Source organism: Columba livia, chromosome 1, assembly GCF_036013475.1.
Source record: "Columba livia isolate bColLiv1 breed racing homer chromosome 1, bColLiv1.pat.W.v2, whole genome shotgun sequence".
Lineage (NCBI taxonomy): Eukaryota > Metazoa > Chordata > Aves > Columbiformes > Columbidae > Columba > Columba livia.
Window position 1 is genome coordinate 92,601,874 of NC_088602.1, and position 17,575 is coordinate 92,619,448.

The following is a 17,575-nucleotide window of genomic DNA, read 5'->3' on the forward strand; positions in this document are numbered from 1 at the left end:
CTCAAACAGAACTGGACTTTCCCAAACAATTCTTCTTGCTTCTTTATAGCAGGGTGGTAATTATAAACACTGGCCTGATTAAAGATTTAGGTGACAACGATGTTCCACATGCCAAAAAATTTACTTGGCCTCTTAAGAAGAGCATCTCTGAGGAGCCCTTTTCTGGCAAATCCTCTGAGACAGAACTCTTGAGAAACTGGGAAAGAGGGTAGACTGTGGGCAAGGGGGTGGTGTATAATTTGATTTTGTTAAAAAATTTTGAAAAGAAATCTAAATGATTATTTTCAATGCTTATTTTTCCTCAAAAATATTTTTAAATGCATATTTTTTACTCAATTTCCTATACATCCCCATTTACTAGAGCTCCAGCCTTAGATGCCCTCAGATTCAGGTTTCTTTTTTTAAAAAGGAAATTTAGAAAGAGCCTCTCCGAATACTTGCATCTTCTATTAAAAGCTTGTTCTTTTCTTGGAAGTCACAACACTACAAAGAGTTTGTTTACCTAGAGGGACTGTGAAGTAATTATAAGTTCCCTGAAACTACTTGCCTGACTGGTTCCTAAAATCCCTTGTGGTGTTAGTCCAACAGAGCACACACCAGTGAGGCCAACTTCAGTACTTGATCAAAGTCTGTTACCTTCCGTCTGATCAAGCCCAAATCAAGAGGGTACTACTTAAACAAATGAGTCTTCAAAGTAGTTCCCAGGACCCTCATCTCCTCCCATTTTCATTAAGAAATTTAAGGGAAACTTAATTTTGGTTGGCATGCAGATAAGCTCTGGGTATAGTGAAACCACATGCAACATTGTTTCACATTATTTACATCCGGGTTGCTGCCTCAAAGCAATTCAAAGAGTCACAGGTTGATTTCTCTCACCAAACATTTTTCCTGCTTAAGAAGGCAATCGATTACCCAACTCCTCCTTTCCCAGACAGTCTGACAAAGCACTACTCACATTTCTCATGGCTTGAATATAACATACAAATTTCATTTTGATGAGAGCTTTACAGTCCTTGCCTCAGGCAAGTTCTGCTGGACTTCCATTAAGCCACCATTTGAAATTTAAGTGGGTTTACACTCTATTCATTTTTACCAATTTTAGAAACATAGGTTATCACACATAAGTGAAACAATGCTAGCAAAACAGGTTCAGTGTTGTAGAATAGTTCCTATTTCCTAGTGAAGGAATTTAAATAAAAAAATTCAATGAGATATTAAACATGGATGTAATTCTCAGGTTTCCTTAGTGCTTTCAAACTTCTTGTTTACTTGTTCTCGTAGTCCCCCAGACCTTGTTTTGGAAAATAAAACCATGAAGCCTTTTCTCCGATCAAGGAAGAAAGGCAGACAGCTCCCTTCAGGGCTCTGCCCTGAGCTATTCTTAGTCTGTTTGCTATTAATGTCACTCTCCAAGGTATTTCCGAGGAACTTCGTTAAGTTACTGCAACAATAACGTCCTAGTCAAAGGAAAGACTACCATTGTATACTTAGCCTTTAAGTAAATATTGAAATAAAGACGTCTTTCCCATGTGAACAGTTAAGGCTTATTTTTTCCTGAAGAATTAGTTTTTGATTGGAACTACTTCTGTAAGAAGCTTGGAGATAAAGTGTTTTATTTCACCAGTTTGACTATGATGAAAACACACTAATTTGCTCAAGTGTTCTTCATAAAAACAGTTTGTGCATGATTAACAGATACTCTTCCAGGAGTCAAAGTTTCATAAATGCTGTATTTTTAACCATTACAGACTGGTCACTTCATCTCAAAGTCATTCAACTCTGACATCCTCTAAGGAAAGTCCTACCTTCCTTCTTTCTAAAGCCAACCCAGAAAATTTTAGCTGACATTTCAAACCTGCCAAGCAGAGCAAAAAAGAGCTTACAACAAGCATTTCCAGTACTATATTATGCAACCTAAATGTTACAAGGTTTTTGCAGATTTAAGAGGAAAATAATTGCACAGTGCTCAAATAAAACAATATGTAATGCAAAGTACTAACCACAACAGTCAGAAAAAAAGTGATACTTAATTTGGGGGGTTAAGGAGGGAGGTGGGAAAGGAGTGAGAGATTAAACAATAATGTGCAAATACATTAAAAGATTGTCTGTTGGAAAAAAGTGAGATAGAATAAAAAAAAAAAAATCTTACCAGCAGTTCCCATAAGAAAACATGGCCTTGTGAATTTACAAAAGAAGCTACATTGTCAGCTGCCTGTTCTGAGGTTCAGAAAATACTAGTTAAATTGAAGATAAGTCAACTTTCCAGGGTATGTTCTTCCTTATAGGAGAGAGAAAAAAAACAAATCAAACCACCCCACATACCTAAACTAGGAACACCTCTATTTTCAATTGCTCTACTGTTTTGTCTGTAATTAAACACAAATGCAGGATGTAGCAATTAGAGTAATTCCTTTTCTGTCTGATACAGATGAGGCTCAAATACACCATAAAATAAATACAATCAGATCACCTGTTTGGTAGTAAACTCTAGTGTCCCACATTCAATCTATTAAAAAAAAAAATATACATATATTCATGTCAAGATTTAAGGTGACCTGGTATTCACTTCAAGAATTGAGAATTACAGCAAGTTGGTTTGCCTGCAGTCATTCTTTGGGTTTAGATTAATAGATTCAATTATTGTTTCCCACCAAACCCTCATGATATGTCACACGGCTAATTTCTCACTCTTCCTAGCCTTTGCTCCCATTAGATATGTCCAACTGTTCATAAAGAACATGGCTGACTTCCTGAGCAAACACCACCACTCAGCATAACTGTTCCCAGCCCTGTACTAACTCCTCAGTGCCACAAGCAGCAGGTTCTCCAGCCAGAGAGCTGCCCTGGTATGCAGGAGCCTGAAAGGGACCTCAGCTCCTCCACTGACATCACCTCAGCTTTTGGGCTACAGGAGTACAAACTGCTGATAGCTTATCTGTAAGCAGCTGTATCGCATCGCAGTTCTGAAAGCACTAAAGTGTTGCAGCTGTTTTTTTGTTCTCCTGCTACCTGGCTTTCCCAGAATCCTTTACCTCATACTTAGAGCTTATATTTGCTGCAAGAACACTTGGGCAATTTTAAGGATGAGATGATGGAGCAATTGCCGTCCTAATAACTGCAGTTAAACTATAGGTTCCAAGCACTGAACTTCAGGAGTTTAAACCAGGTTTAGCCTAAGAAAGGGAGAGATGAAGCAAAGACAGCACAGACTTCAGTAATTTCTACTTTCCAATTTAGAATTAACCACTCAGTGATCAGAAGTTAATTCTTATTCTTTCATCTGGTTCTCCTACAATCTAGGAATAATTTTTTAGTTATTTAGATGGAATATCAAACTTCACTTTTTAAAGCATCACATGCTCTCTGTTTCATTGCTTACCATAGCACTTAAAAGAATGTATCTACTAGAAAAAGCTTTAATAGCTGATTAACTTTGGAGAAAGAAACACTCCTCGAAAAATAGACACTGTCATCATCTGTTTCCCAGACCAAAGGACTCTTTTAATAGCATCAATTCAGGTCCCAGTTATGTGTTACAAGACTCTTCTTCATTGTCGCTGTATCACAAGTTACAATGAGACTTGGCCATTCAGTGTTTCTTTACTTCTTGCACTGACTTTTTTTCTGCAGGAATCTACCACAATACAGTCACTAAAATATTCTTCATGAAAATCTGATATTCAATAAAAAGCTAATTAAGAACATTTTCAGAGATAAAAGTTTCAAAATCTACACGATGTTCTGTAACACCTGAGCATTTGTGCATTATGGAGGGGAAACACGGACTTGCAGCAGTGCATTAGAATTAAGCAGCTGCACATCATTTTATACCGGTTCACTCACTTTGACCAGCAAATATTTTGTATATCTTTTAGGCTTCAAACACACCTTCGGGACTGTATCATCTATGGCAGGCATGTCAAACTCATTTTCACTGGGGGCCACATCAGCCTCACAGTTGCCTTCAAAGGACTGAATGTAATTTTAGGACTGGATAAATGTAACTACTCCTACTCAAATGAGTTCGACACCCCTGATCTATGGGGTCAGAAGTTTATTATAGTAGGTAATACAGTATTATTTTCAGCTAGCAAGTTAAAATTTGCTGTCACTTGCAGTATCTAGAAGGCAGCTCTTCAGAGTTTCCCAAGAAAGAAGCTGGCAACCTCAATATTTTTTCCATTGAGCAAGCACAGATCTCAGAATTGTCATCAGCTTTAAGAGTATGTTTGGCATTTTCAGAAGGGAAGGAACAAGCGCAAGATACCAAGGGGCAACGCTCTCACACAAACCCAGTTCATTCACACCAGAATGTGATGACAGGTTGACAACACTGGACAAGCTTGCACACACATATAACCTAGTGCCTGGAATTCTGCAAAATCCGTGCTATTAGAAGCAACTCGCAACCGCAGCACTTATCCAGCTGTGGCCTTGTTATCGACTTGGCCCACTTCTGAGCCTTCAAAAGTCCTGCGAGATAAGGGCACTAAAGTGCAGAGCAGCTGCTTGGAAAGAACGCTTCTTCCAAGATTGCAAGGCCAGTGTTGCCACGATGCCTCAACAGTAGCCCAACTTATCAACACTTCCCTCATCACAAGACACAAGCAACCTCCTCCTCTCGCTTTCAGTTCTGCTGCCTCTGTTTTCTAAAAGTAAAGTGAGGGCTTGAGGCATTTCTGCTCCTACAAGTATCCTTTGCTGCATGTTGTCACCTATCATTCTGCTACACTCAATATAGCTTATATTTAAAATTCAGTCTGCATACGTGTGCCAAATTTTAACCAAAGTTACCTAGTTTATCCTTTGAAAGACAAAGATAGTTAACACGAGAAACTAAATCCAGATATTACTTTGGCTTTTTTTTTTTTAACCTACAGGATCAGTGTGTATTTTAGTTATTTTTTTTTCTTTCAGTCTTTAGCTGTCACTTCCAAAAAATAAATCAGCAGTTGTCCCAAAAATATTTTTCTAAATTGTTATGTGTTTTTTCAGCTATGTCAGGTACTTGAACTGTCATGCTGACAGAAGATACAGCCACAACCATGATTAAATTTAATGAAAAAATAGTTTTGCAATTAACTACCATTAAAAAAATGCAACTATATTATGCCAAAACTACTACTTGAGGGATTGCAAAGTTAAAAGCAATATAAGGACTAAACTGTATGAGAACAGCATGTGTTTAGGGGCTTTTTAAATGATGAGTTATTTATAGTGTGACAGCAGTATTTAAGTATGAAAGACATTATCACAGGCAAGTTACAAATCCTACAGTGTTCATATTCAGACCACTCTTCTGTGATGTTCCCTATGACTAAGGGAAAAACGAATGTCAAAGAAAAAATATACTTTAACATAGTAGTCTTTATAAAACCACAGTAGCTATTCAGAAACAGGCTGGTATTTTTGTGAACTTTAAAGAATGAAATTTTCCACTGGAGTCAGGGAAGGAAGAATAGAAGATAGTTTCAAAATATTTTTAAAGAATGTTCTGGGTGGGTAGGAGAAGAACAATACAATTGCAATTACTCGTACTTCTAAGAAAATACTAAGCACACCCAGAAATTTCAGAAGTGTTTTAAAATATACTAATAACGATAATAAAAACCCACAGAAGAGGCTGAATTTTATCCTAAATCACATGCATTTTTGTAAGGTTAATGTCTACTGTAGGTTTTGTAAGGTTAATGACATACTGTAACTTTCTAAGGCATTTTAAGTTAGTAACATACTAGATACTACGATAAATTATATAACCTGTATTTGCAAACATACAATATAATCAGTTACAGCTTTTTATCAGTCAAATAGTTTAACTGTCTGCCAAGTTTGTGAAACTTCCTATGTAACTAACCCTTTTGTTGCAGCAGCCACACAACAGCAACACAAGGGCTGATTACTTCAACTGCTAGTGGAAATATCTTGGCTTAAAAAAAAAATCCCAGCAAAACAGACATATGAACATCTGACATAAACAGACATGCCTCAGGGTAATTCTGCTGCTGAGACACTACTGGTAACAAAAACCACTGGTATTTAAAGCTTTTGAGGTACTTAATAGTAGAGCTTTCAGGATGCATTTAATTTCTTTGGTTATATGGCAAGAATACATCTGTTTTGACTGAAGGGAAAACAAAACAAAACACAGTGATAGAAAATAATTCCTGAAACCATTACAGCTTCCTGAATATTCAAGGCAACAGTATTTTGTTTATGAACTTACGCTTCAATTAACATTGCTGAACACCATTGCGGTTCTGCATGTAATCCTATCTTCTGCTTCCTCCCCCATCCTTTAGAAATTTTTGTTTTCCACTTTTTTTCATCAGGGGAGATGAAAACTTCACTGTGTGAAGCAATACTAATAAAACCTATAGTTTTACTTTGGTAGCATACTAAGGAAGAAACAAGGGACGTAGCTGCCACTCAAGTTGTTTATTAAGGAGCAATCTCTCCTGAAATTGCCTCCTGTGAAGAATTCTTGCACTTAGTCTGCCATGGACTAGTTTCCTAATATCGCTTTTAAAGTTTGCTTGGCATATACCAATGAAAAAAAATATTTTAAAATGTGTTTAAAGTTATTATACTCCTCTCGGCTAAGTGACCTTCTCCACTAGTCCTTTCTCAAGAGAAAAAAAAAACTACCAACTCCTGATGCAAAGGCTTCACCTGTTTATGCCTAATAAGTGGGCTCTATTTAGTGTCCTTAAATTATATGCTGCAACGAGGCGTGAACACAGTTAATAGAAGTCACAATGATTTAACCTAGTCTCTGATCCGATTATTCTTTTGGTTATACAACTCCAGGCAAGAGTTATTCATACTTTCCACTGCCTGCAACAGCAGCTGTTTCACTATCAGCCTGGAGCTTCAGGAAAATTCAAGCCCTTAATCACTGTTTCCATTAGCCAACTGATCTCTGCTATCAGCCTGATGCGATATGGCCAAAGTGCCAAGTAGTCTAACTACAGGAAATTGATTAAATAAAAAAAAAGCCATCCTGCAAAGAAGTGTCCACATACCTCAGAAATTGGACAAATACCACTCATGAGTTCCCACTGATTCCCTCTCATACAAAAAATGCACACAAGCTTTCTCCAAAATACTTCACAAGTAGGTATGATCTGCTCAACACAAGAAAACATCTCTTATTGTTTCATATCATAGGCTGCAAGAAATATAGATTTTTCATTCTTAATTGAACTTTTAGTCTTTTGCCCATATTTAAGTTCATCTCCTCCCTGAAGTGAGCAAACCAGTCTGCAATATATACATTCCCACTTTTAGACAAAGCAGGACTAAAAGCAGCCTCAGCTTCCTCTAGTAATGGAGGTATTAATACTGCAGCTTCCCAGCAAAACCACCAGCCCTGAATAAATTATCAAAATTTTATAAAAAAAAAAAATATCAGAGATGGGAGTTGTTCTTAGTACGTATTATTAAATGTGTTATCTAAATGTGTTACACCCTCCCTTTCTCATATCTTCACTTAAGTCCACAAATATGTTCTATTTAACTATATGGATTACAACCAACTCCTTCAACTACAAAAATCTGAAAGGGGAAAAAACAATTTATTATAACAACACAGCTTTTGTCTTCTAGCAGTTCACCAGCTCAGTTACTCTGGCTTCCTATCTCTACAGAGAAAGGAAACACTACCTCTAGGAAAGAGAGAAACAATTCCCCATGACTTTCAGCCAATTTTTATTCAGAAAGTATCGTGATTTTCATCCAGACAGTCTCTTGTTTTGAAAGCAGGCCCAAAACTTCACAGAAGCTCCCAGAATGGTATTCCTTCTATTGAAGAAAATAAAGTGATTTTGTTTTACCGACCACGGCAGCATCTAAAAGTTTAAAACTTTTTTTTTTTTTAAAGGTACAAAAATATAATAATCATTCTTCTCCTTGCCAATCATCTGCCAAATGACTCAAGTTTATAGTGTCACAAACATCCTCCAGCCAGGCTGAAAACAGACAGGAAAAACTAATCACAATACTTTCAACTCACTCCTACTTCACTCTCATAATAGGGCAGTTTGGTCACATTTACCACCCCTAAAACCACTTTTGCGTCAAAGAGACATACTGTCTCACAGTTTATGGTGTTCGCGTGGTGTGTGTGTTGTATTTTCATAACACCTTTCGTATTTGAGGAACAAGAAGTAACTAAACTCCAGTTGTACTCTGAGCTCAACAGATAAGCGTCTTCCTTCCAGGAAATTAGCCAATATAAAAATAAGGCAAAAAAATAAAACCTCAAAAAGGAAAAACAATTAATTCAAAGCCAACTACTAACTTCTGAACTACCTGAAAATCTGCAAAGTGAAGAGGAAAGTTTATCTTGGACAGTAAGGCAACATTTTAATAAATGAAATCCACTGCACACACTATGAGTATTGATAGCTCTGCTTTTATGAGTGATACCAGTAATACATAACTCACATGGTTAATGAAAAGAAGAAAGCCATACTAATTATCTTTGGCAGTAGATGCTTGGAGGAAGGGACAAAAGGTATAAATCCAGGTACATACAGACTACTCTTCTTCCATCTAATTGTCGCAATAGCAATTCACTACCTCTGACGATTAAGTTATACACTGTGCTTAACAGATACTGCTCAAGAATTAATCCCACCCCTTTTTAATGTTAGGGCTCCTGGACTCCCAAACATTCTAGGACAATGACTTCCACAGTTTAATTATGCATAACACATACACACAAAATAACATTTTAGATCTCAGTCCCAAATTCAGGTTCAATGAAGACAGTGAATATTTTGGCTTCACCAATACATTTCTAGCATATTCTTATTTCCTATGAGAAAAATAAGAGTACAAACATTCTATGCAGTGGCTCACTCCCACATCTCCCCTCTCTCATGTAAATGTACCATATATGAACTTTGTGTAACTGTTTTTCATTGTCATTTCATTTTCTGACATTCAGTTAGGACACTAAACAGTATATTCTTTATTAATGACCAATATTACCTGTAAATATAAGTTTATAAACATTGCTTATTACAACTTACCTAACTGAATAGGTGTTTTCAGTAACAAACTGCTGTAGAATTCAGCCTTCTGTATGATAGTTGCTGAAAAGACTGTCTTTTTATCATTTTAAACCTATTCTGCATACGACAGTTCAGTCATTGCTGATCTTGATCATTTTATGTTACATTCTATGTTACTGAGGTGCTTGGGATAAGTTTCAAGTTAGTATCCCATCTTACAGTCTGTAGTTATTTTCATATTTTTGTTTTTACATGAGTATATATGTGCCAGTAATCCTGGAGAACAAAGCTCAATTTATTCCTAAAAAAAACCCACAGATACGAAGAATATAAGGAAATGCACTCCATAGCATTCTAATATATACTAGACTTGTTGGTGTGACCAGAGCACAGTGATTTAAACGAGACAAAGTTCTTCCAAGTTTCCATTTGATTCTCCAGGAAGATTAAAGCTCTTAATCTTGTTGCAGCACAGATCTTGCCTCTGATGTATTTTCATGACTTTGAGCTAGTGGTTAGAGTATTGGATCATATGGAAATATTTTTGTCAATATCTCCAACATCTATGGTATTCATGACAATTTTACAATATTTGTTTTTATTTTTAGGTATTTTTAAGCCACCCAACAACCACCCTGTGCAACATTACTGAAATTGTTCCTGAACAATGACAAATGTGACTGCTGCTTACTCTTATTCTCACTTGATATGTATGACCTATCCTAGCATATTAAATATTATATACCTTTTTAAGTAGAAATGAAATGAAGGTATTTGCATTGTTTGTTCATGGACTGGAATGAGCAGCACACTTCAAGGACTTAACCACTACTAGGATTTTTGACGCAAAAAAAAAGTATCACTATTTTTCACCTGTTCTAGGAGACCTATAGAAGGTCCAAGAGGGATATAAACCCGAACCTGCTTTAAAATACCTTCTCTTAACAAGACAAATATACTCAAAGCTGCAGCATGAGGGTTCTCTGTGAGCTCTTTATTTTATCAAGGCTTCAAACAGTTATGATGCAGTCTGAAACACCTTGAACACAACAAAAAACTACAGAAATGAAAATAATTCTCTCCTCCCTTGCAAAATCAGCCTTTCGACTACCATTTCATGGTATGATCTATATTTTCACAAAAAGCATAACTAACATTCAGACAACAGCTAAACGAAGTCACCTAAGTCACTATTCAATGCCTCAAAGTCCACGTACTGCACAGTCTCTTCAAACCCTTCTACTCCAGCTTAAAACTAGAGCATTCAGCACAAAACTTATTCAAATCACCTTTATGATTTACATTTCATTGAATTATTTATTTGAAATTTATTAAAATCAGCTCTCAGCATCCCACATGACAACTGGGAAGAAGTAACCGGAAAACCTACTCTGGGCTCACAGGCCAAAACCTTAACCCTTAAGCTAAACAGACACACTAAGATTGAATACAACATTAATACTTGGTAATATGTACATCAGTATTCATATTTTAATTCTGTTTTCTTATCAAGGCAGAGGATAGAAAGAATAGACCAAAAAAAAAAAAAAAAAGAAAAGGACAGCATTGTCACCAAGCTAACTACAAGCACTAAAATCTCTATTTACTTTGATTCTATAAAGTGTTTAGCTTTTGTTTTCAACGTGAGAAATACTCAAACTCCACTCTCTCTGGTTATTTCACCTCTTTATGAGGACCTCTAAGGTTTACATACAGAATGTACATACAGTATAAAGTGTTAGAGTTTTTCATATTATTCATAAACTATGCCATCTCAGAAGCTGAGTTTAGGCATCCCAATGACTCTCAGGAGCTCATGTTTGTCCTCAGATGCAGAGATATGAACAAGTTCTGCTTGTTCACTCGGCAGACTGGATGCATCTCAGGAGCCATAAAACTGCATTAGTATGGTATTATGTTCTACTATAACATTAAAGATTATTACATGAGCCATAGCATTATATTTATAGGGCTTCCAGAATTCAAGTCACTCAAAAGTCTGCCTCAACCTGTTAATAGCTGCAAAATAAATCTGCATCATCTGAAAGTACAGGAGCTAAATACTTCAATAAGTTTTATTGCAAAAATAACTCATAATGGAAGCTTTTTTTTTTTTTAAAAAAGCATCCTTAATTGTTCTACTGTTCAGTGTAAAAACAGGTTATTGGGATATGATTTTGAACAAGTGTCTTAACCCTGGGCTTCTTTGGAAAGCAACAGCATAAAAAGAACTATAAATATTGTCATTAAAAAATTATTTGAGAAAATCACTGTCAGAGAAATAATGAAAAACTTCAAAATATAAGCAAAAAAGTACAGATGCTAGGAACTAATTTTCGCATTCCCCCTAGGGGAACATTTTGTCAGAAACAAAGCTGTAGTCAAAAAAATATAAACATGTAAAAACACCTTCTTGAAATTTACCTTTTTTTTTTTTTAATGTAATCCAATGTGATTAACAAACTTTAAGTAAAAGGATTAATGAGGCATGCGACTGGGACAGGAAGAGATTACAAGAAAACCCAAGTACTATTTTGTAAAGAAAGTTTTGTAAATGCTCCTGAGAAACGTAACAAACTTGTGTAATGTAGAAGTAATTCTCTAAGTATTTAAGAAAACACAAAATACATTCAACATCTCGTGACTATTCCAGTAGGCTGTAAGTCAATTAAGAATTTCTAAAAGCATGGCTCATTTAACAACAGGTTTATTTTCAGATCAGCTCACAAACAAGTTTTTCCATACTGAAACTACATAAAGCTAAAGGAAGAGCAGAATTTTAAAGCTATGATAATCATTAACAAGATGCAATATACCTGCTTTTTTCTTGATTATTGGAGAGATTTCTGACCTTATTTAGGCCTTATCTTCAAACAATTATAATCCTTCTATTTATTTAAAAAAATTAAAAAAATAGAAATCCCAGATACTGTTTCACAGCCAGTTCTACTTTTGCTTGCTATTGGAGGTTATGTGAGGACACAGACTACTGCAGAAGACTGGCTCACTCCTAGCGCACTTAAAAGCAATCAAGCTAAGTGAAGTTTTCCCCAGCAAGCTCCAGAAAAAAACCCACCTATTACTATGACATAACTGCCTGTTTCCATGAGTTGTCTACAAATGTAAGCTTTTGTTAATTATGGGAAACATATTAATAGATTCAGTAGTTTGCAGTAATTTGCAAGATTTAGCAGAGTAAGGCAATCACAGATATTTTAAAGAAATTTAAGGAACTCAACCTGTTCTAAGGAAAATTAGCTGCATCAAAAAACTTTTATTTCTTAGCCCTAAAAAACAATTATTTTCTCAGTAGCCTGAAGATTAATTATTTCTGTATCCTCTCTATGTTTCTCTTTTACTCTTCACGAATTGAGTGATACTTGCCTACAATTAAGCTGAAATGGAATCCTGGCAGTTAGAAAAGACCTGGCTAACCTACTTAGCAAGAGGATAGCAGAGCATAAATGAAGTTATTGAGCACCCCCTGTGGCTGTACTCAGTACTTTAAAGTCATCGGTGAAGTGTGCCACATCCCTCCAGGATTACAAAATACAAGCAAGCCTATTACCTACTGGGCTTGCCATTTGACAGTAGACGTTCTATAAAAAAACCTGAGTGTCCTCTACTGACATAAAAAGGCTCTTAAAAATTGAATACCAGTTGAGGAGGATGGAAATATGCAAAAACATAATTGCTGGCTCTGATAATTAGTTACTGACACTTTTTTTTTTTTAATAAGAACACAGGAATACAGTTACAATAGATCAAACTCATCTGCATGTTGCATGAAGAAATACTGTTTTTATCTAAGAATTACAATTCCTCAAGCATAGAGTCAATGTTAAAACTACAAAAAAGCTGTGGGTTAGAGGTGGAAGACATTTCAGGAAAGCAGAACAGAATTTTTTCAAGGTAATTAGCCAACTTGAAGATCAGATAAAACATTTTCATTTAGATAATTTCTTGTCCTTTGGTGAAAACAAAAGAGAAAGCAGAATCTAGAGGTATTCCTCCAACTGTGCTTTAGAAATACTTAAGTATTAAAGCATTCTCTGGAAGATTTTTGAACTAACATTGAAAAACTAGCTGTGAGGTATTTAAGCAAATCAGATTATCTCTTATGAGAAGAAAGCAGAGAACAGAGAACTAGAACTACTACCTTACTTGAAAAGATGGTCTATTTTTAAGATATTAATTGTAAACCAAATAAAAATTCTTCAGATTTCTCAACTGTGACATCAACATCTCATTTAAAAGAGGAAAAAAAAAAAAGGAAGAGCAAGAACACACGACCAGCATTTCAGGTGCAAATCACTGTTTGGGAAGGGCAAAATAGAAATAGTTGTTGTCAGCCATTGCATAGCTGTCCTATCGCACCTTTGATTGGATCAACCCTCCTCAAATAGGGCAATCCAGGATTAAGTGGCCTACTGAAAAAAAAACCAAACCAAACAAAATAATAATAATAATAATAATAATAATAATAATAATAATAATAATACAAACCCCACACACCAAAAAAAAAAAACAAACAAAAAACCACTAACTGTATAGACAAGGTATTTTAGGAGTGTTATATACACTGGAAAAGTAGGAAGCTCACAAAACAGAAGGAAGCACACTGTACACACCAAGAGACATAGAACATCTATTAAAACACTATGTCTAGTGATGTTATATTTTACAATGTCTTTACTTATTCCTTTATCATCACAGAGATAGTTACACACTTTTGCTACATTGATAAGAGCAATTTTAATTTTTCTGTATGTACTCGATAGTAAACTAAGTGAACTTGGTTAAGGAGTTAATTTTAAGAAAGTGCAGCCTTTGAGTTATTATCTTGGAATCACTTCCAGATGCTAAATTGTCACTCTAGACCAGAACACCTTCATTTTCTTGTATATCAGAATCAGTAAATGCCAATATAAAACTGGGTGCATGCACAGAACGCTCTGCAATCTCTTCCTCATTTTTAATACAACCTTATTCTTTTCACACCGTGCAAAAGCAGTATGCCAAAGCCACCTTTCACACATCCAAAATGACCAAGATCCAGTCATAGTGCTGCATCCCACCTCTTCTCTCTTTGTAATTGCCTGACATCTATCTGGCCAACGGAACACATTAAAAAGGTATCCAGCCCATGAATATACTGTTTTTCTACACAGCAGTGGCACATTTGTCTGTAAGAAGTTAGCTCTTACTATTCCAATGTCAGAGATTCATCTGGCCAAAACCTAAAACTGCTTTTTCAATATATTAAGACTGTTGCAACCTACCAAATTTATAAAACACCAGGTCCCAAGCACCTTAATTTTATTTTTGTTTTTAATTTTTGCCTTCTTTACAAAGCTTTGAGAAAGATTTTTCTTTCCTCTTGGATACATATATTTATTCAAGACAATTCTTCCATTCTGTGCCTTAGGAATTTAAATTTTAAAAGCAATAGCTAGGCTGCAGTATCTGTCATCCACAGTTAAGATCAGACAGTTTATGCTGAGATGATTAACCTAAAATTAATTTGTTATTATTTTAAGTAATCTGCATCCTTTCCTACTGCAGCTCTTGGCAAGAAAAAAAAAAAAAAAAGTAGCTTAAACAATATTTTATTGTAGTGCTAAGGATACATAAGACTTTGTCCTGATCTAAATTGTCTGGAGACAAAGATTCTTTGAAATCAAAACAGAAAGAAATAAAAATTATTTAAGTGTTCCAATACCTCCTGGTTTTGCATGGGATTATGCACTTACATTGTCATCCATCTAACTGCTCTTTCAAAACACGCACTTCAAGGTTACATGAATCCATCTGAGAAAATATCATGACTACACGTAACTGATGATACCACATAGAACTCATTGCAGATGTTTCCTGAGTATACTCGGAGTTAATTAAATATGGTCAGTTCCAACAAACATGCCATTCCCATCATACCTGCAGGTGCCACAAGTGATATGAAAGTATTTTGCCATTAAAAGTTATACAACCTTAGAAAGTAACAGGAGAAGCAGCTACATTGTGCTCCAATTTCCAATTCACTTTTAATGCATAATGACTGTTACCAGGGTTGAGCTGTTGGACTACTACTATAACAACTCTAAATAGTTTTTCACGAAATGACAGCAAATTATTTTAGTAGGATTTTAAACCAGTACCATTGTTGCCTAGTTTTTCAAGTCCACTTCATTTAATTTCAATCTGTTTAAAAACAAAACATTTCCTTCAATATCAAAGTTGCTAGAAAATAAAAGCTTGATATCAAAACCAACTATAAAAACAAAGAGAAAAGTTAGCTTCACTCATTCTTTAATACTGGCCATGGCTGAGACAAGCAAAAGGATGGAAAATTAAGATTGATTTGAATATCTGCTTCATCAGGAAGGCCACAGATACCACAAGAAGCCAATCTGAAATATTTATATCCACTTATTACACCCAGGGCTGCGGTTTACTTCAGACAGTTTACAGCATTCCTCAGACAGCTGTTGTTACCTTTTTCTGCTCTGGAATAACGGTTGGTAATTTTGTTTGGTTTTTTTGTTTGTTTTTTAAAAAAAAAGAAAAAAAACCAAACAACAAAGCAGTTCTCAATTCAGACAAACGCTGCGGATCTGTGTGCAACCCCCAACAACTCCCTCTGCCTGCAGGCGGGAGGTTTCTGCATCCCCTTGGACCCCTGCCTACTAACAACTGCCTCCCCTGCCTGTCAGGCTCCCAGATCTCCAAGGCTGCCTTCTGTCTCAAACACCTTCGGGCGCATCAACAAACTGCTGTTCCTCGCTAAATCACAACGCTCTGAACAGAGGTCGTGGGCAGCTGTGGGGTTTTTGTTTGGTTGTATTTTTTGTTTTTGTTTTTTGTTTGTTTTAAAAGTCTTTTGCTCTCTGCACCTCTTTGCCCTGACCTGCGGCTTCAGGACAGCATGCTATGCTGAGTCTCTGGGTCAGATCCACGGACAGCGACCCGAGAGAATCACAGAATGTTAGGGATTGGAAGGGACCTCGAAAGATCATCTAGTCCAATCCCCCTGCCAAAGCAGGAACACCTAGATGAGGCTACACAGGAATGTGTCCAGGCAGGTTTTGAATGTCTGCAGAGAAGGAGACTCCACAGCCTCTCTGGGCAGTCTGTTCCAGTGTTCTGTCACCCTCACAGTGAAGAAGCTTCTTCTCGAATTTAAATGGAACTTCCTGTGTTTCAGTTTATACCCATTGCCCATTGTCCTACCATTGGCTGTCACCAAGAAGAGCCTGGCTCCATCCTCGTGACACTCACCCTTTACATATTTATAAACATTAATGAGGTCACCCCTCAGTCTCCTGTTCTCCAAGCTAAAGAGAAGCCTTAACACACCACGCTCTCGAAACGGCCGGCCAGCCGGGGCTGAGCCACCACGCCACCCGACCACTCGCTTTGTGTCAAGGGAGCGGGTGGGGAGGCAGAGCCGCGGCCTCGGCCCCTCCAACCTCCTGAGGGAGAGAGCGGCCGCGGAGACCAAGGCCCCCGCCGGGGGCCGGGCGGAGGCGGGCCGGCCCCGGTCCCTCATCCCCCCGCCGCCGCCGGCCCGCAGCGCCCGCCCCCGCCGCCGCTCCCCACACACACACGCGCAGCCCGAGGCAGCGGCGGCGCCGGCGGCAGCGGCTCCTCACCGGCAGAGGGAGCCGGCCCGCGGCCCCTGCCCGCGATCCCCCGGCGCTGGGGCATCGGGGGCCCACCCGCCGCGCTCACCCGGCACGGGCCGTCCTGGAAGACGCGCGGGTCCAGGTTGCAGGCGATGGTGGCGGTGGGCAGGTCCCGCAGCGCCACCGCCTCCATCTCGCCGTCAACGAAGCTCCAGTCCGTCTCGGCCTCGGGCGGCAGCGCCTCCTCCTCTTCCTCCGCTTCCCCGGCCGGCAGCGGCTGCTGCAGCGGCGGCGGCTCCTCCTGCCCCGCCGGGCCCCTCCCGCCGCTGTCGTCGCCGCCGCTCTCCATGGCCGGGGGCGAGCGGAGCCCCCGCAGGGCGGGGCCCGGCGGCCGCTGGGGCGGGGGCGAGCGCCGTGCCCCGCTCCTCCCGCCGCCTTGGGGCGCGCACACAAAACTTAGAGCTCGCCCCTGCCCCGCCCTTTTTGTTGCCTTAACCCCCGCGCCGGTTTAACTGGCACCTTACTTCACCCCCTCCCGCGCACAGGCCGCACGGCGCCTTCTGAGCCAATAGGAAGCTGCTTTCACAGCAACAGGTGGCCTGCCCGCGCCTGGCGCCACTTCCGCCATCTTGAGTGAGGGCGGGGGGGGCGGCTGTCTGCGGGCGGTGAGCGAGCCGGCGGGTCGTGGGGCGGACACCCGTGGGGCAGCAGCACACGCACGAGAGGCAAGGGTGGGATGGGGGGCGAGGTGACCCAGCAGCTGGGGTTGGGCACCCACCTGGTGGGTGCGGCCGTCTGGTCAGGGATGGTGGCAGCAACCCAGGGCCAAGGTGAGCGGCCAAAGGCTGCTGCGGTGGCACTGCTGTGTTTGCAGCACGACTGGAGCACAGAACAGCACGTCTTGATTTAGAGGATAAGGGACGTTGTGCA

General features: G+C 38.8%; 1 protein-coding gene across 1 annotated transcript in view; it reads right to left on the reverse strand.

The window, feature by feature from the left end:
• RCAN1 (regulator of calcineurin 1) overlaps positions 1-17,148 on the reverse strand; it is a 40,689-nt gene extending 23,541 nt beyond the window's left edge. Inside the window, exon 1 of the mRNA XM_065067195.1 lies at positions 16,752-17,148. Within this exon, the coding sequence (XP_064923267.1) occupies positions 16,752-16,994 (243 nt within the window). The 5' untranslated portion in view covers positions 16,995-17,148. The remainder of the gene's footprint in view (positions 1-16,751) is intronic.
• Positions 17,149-17,575: the final 427 nt, after the last annotated feature.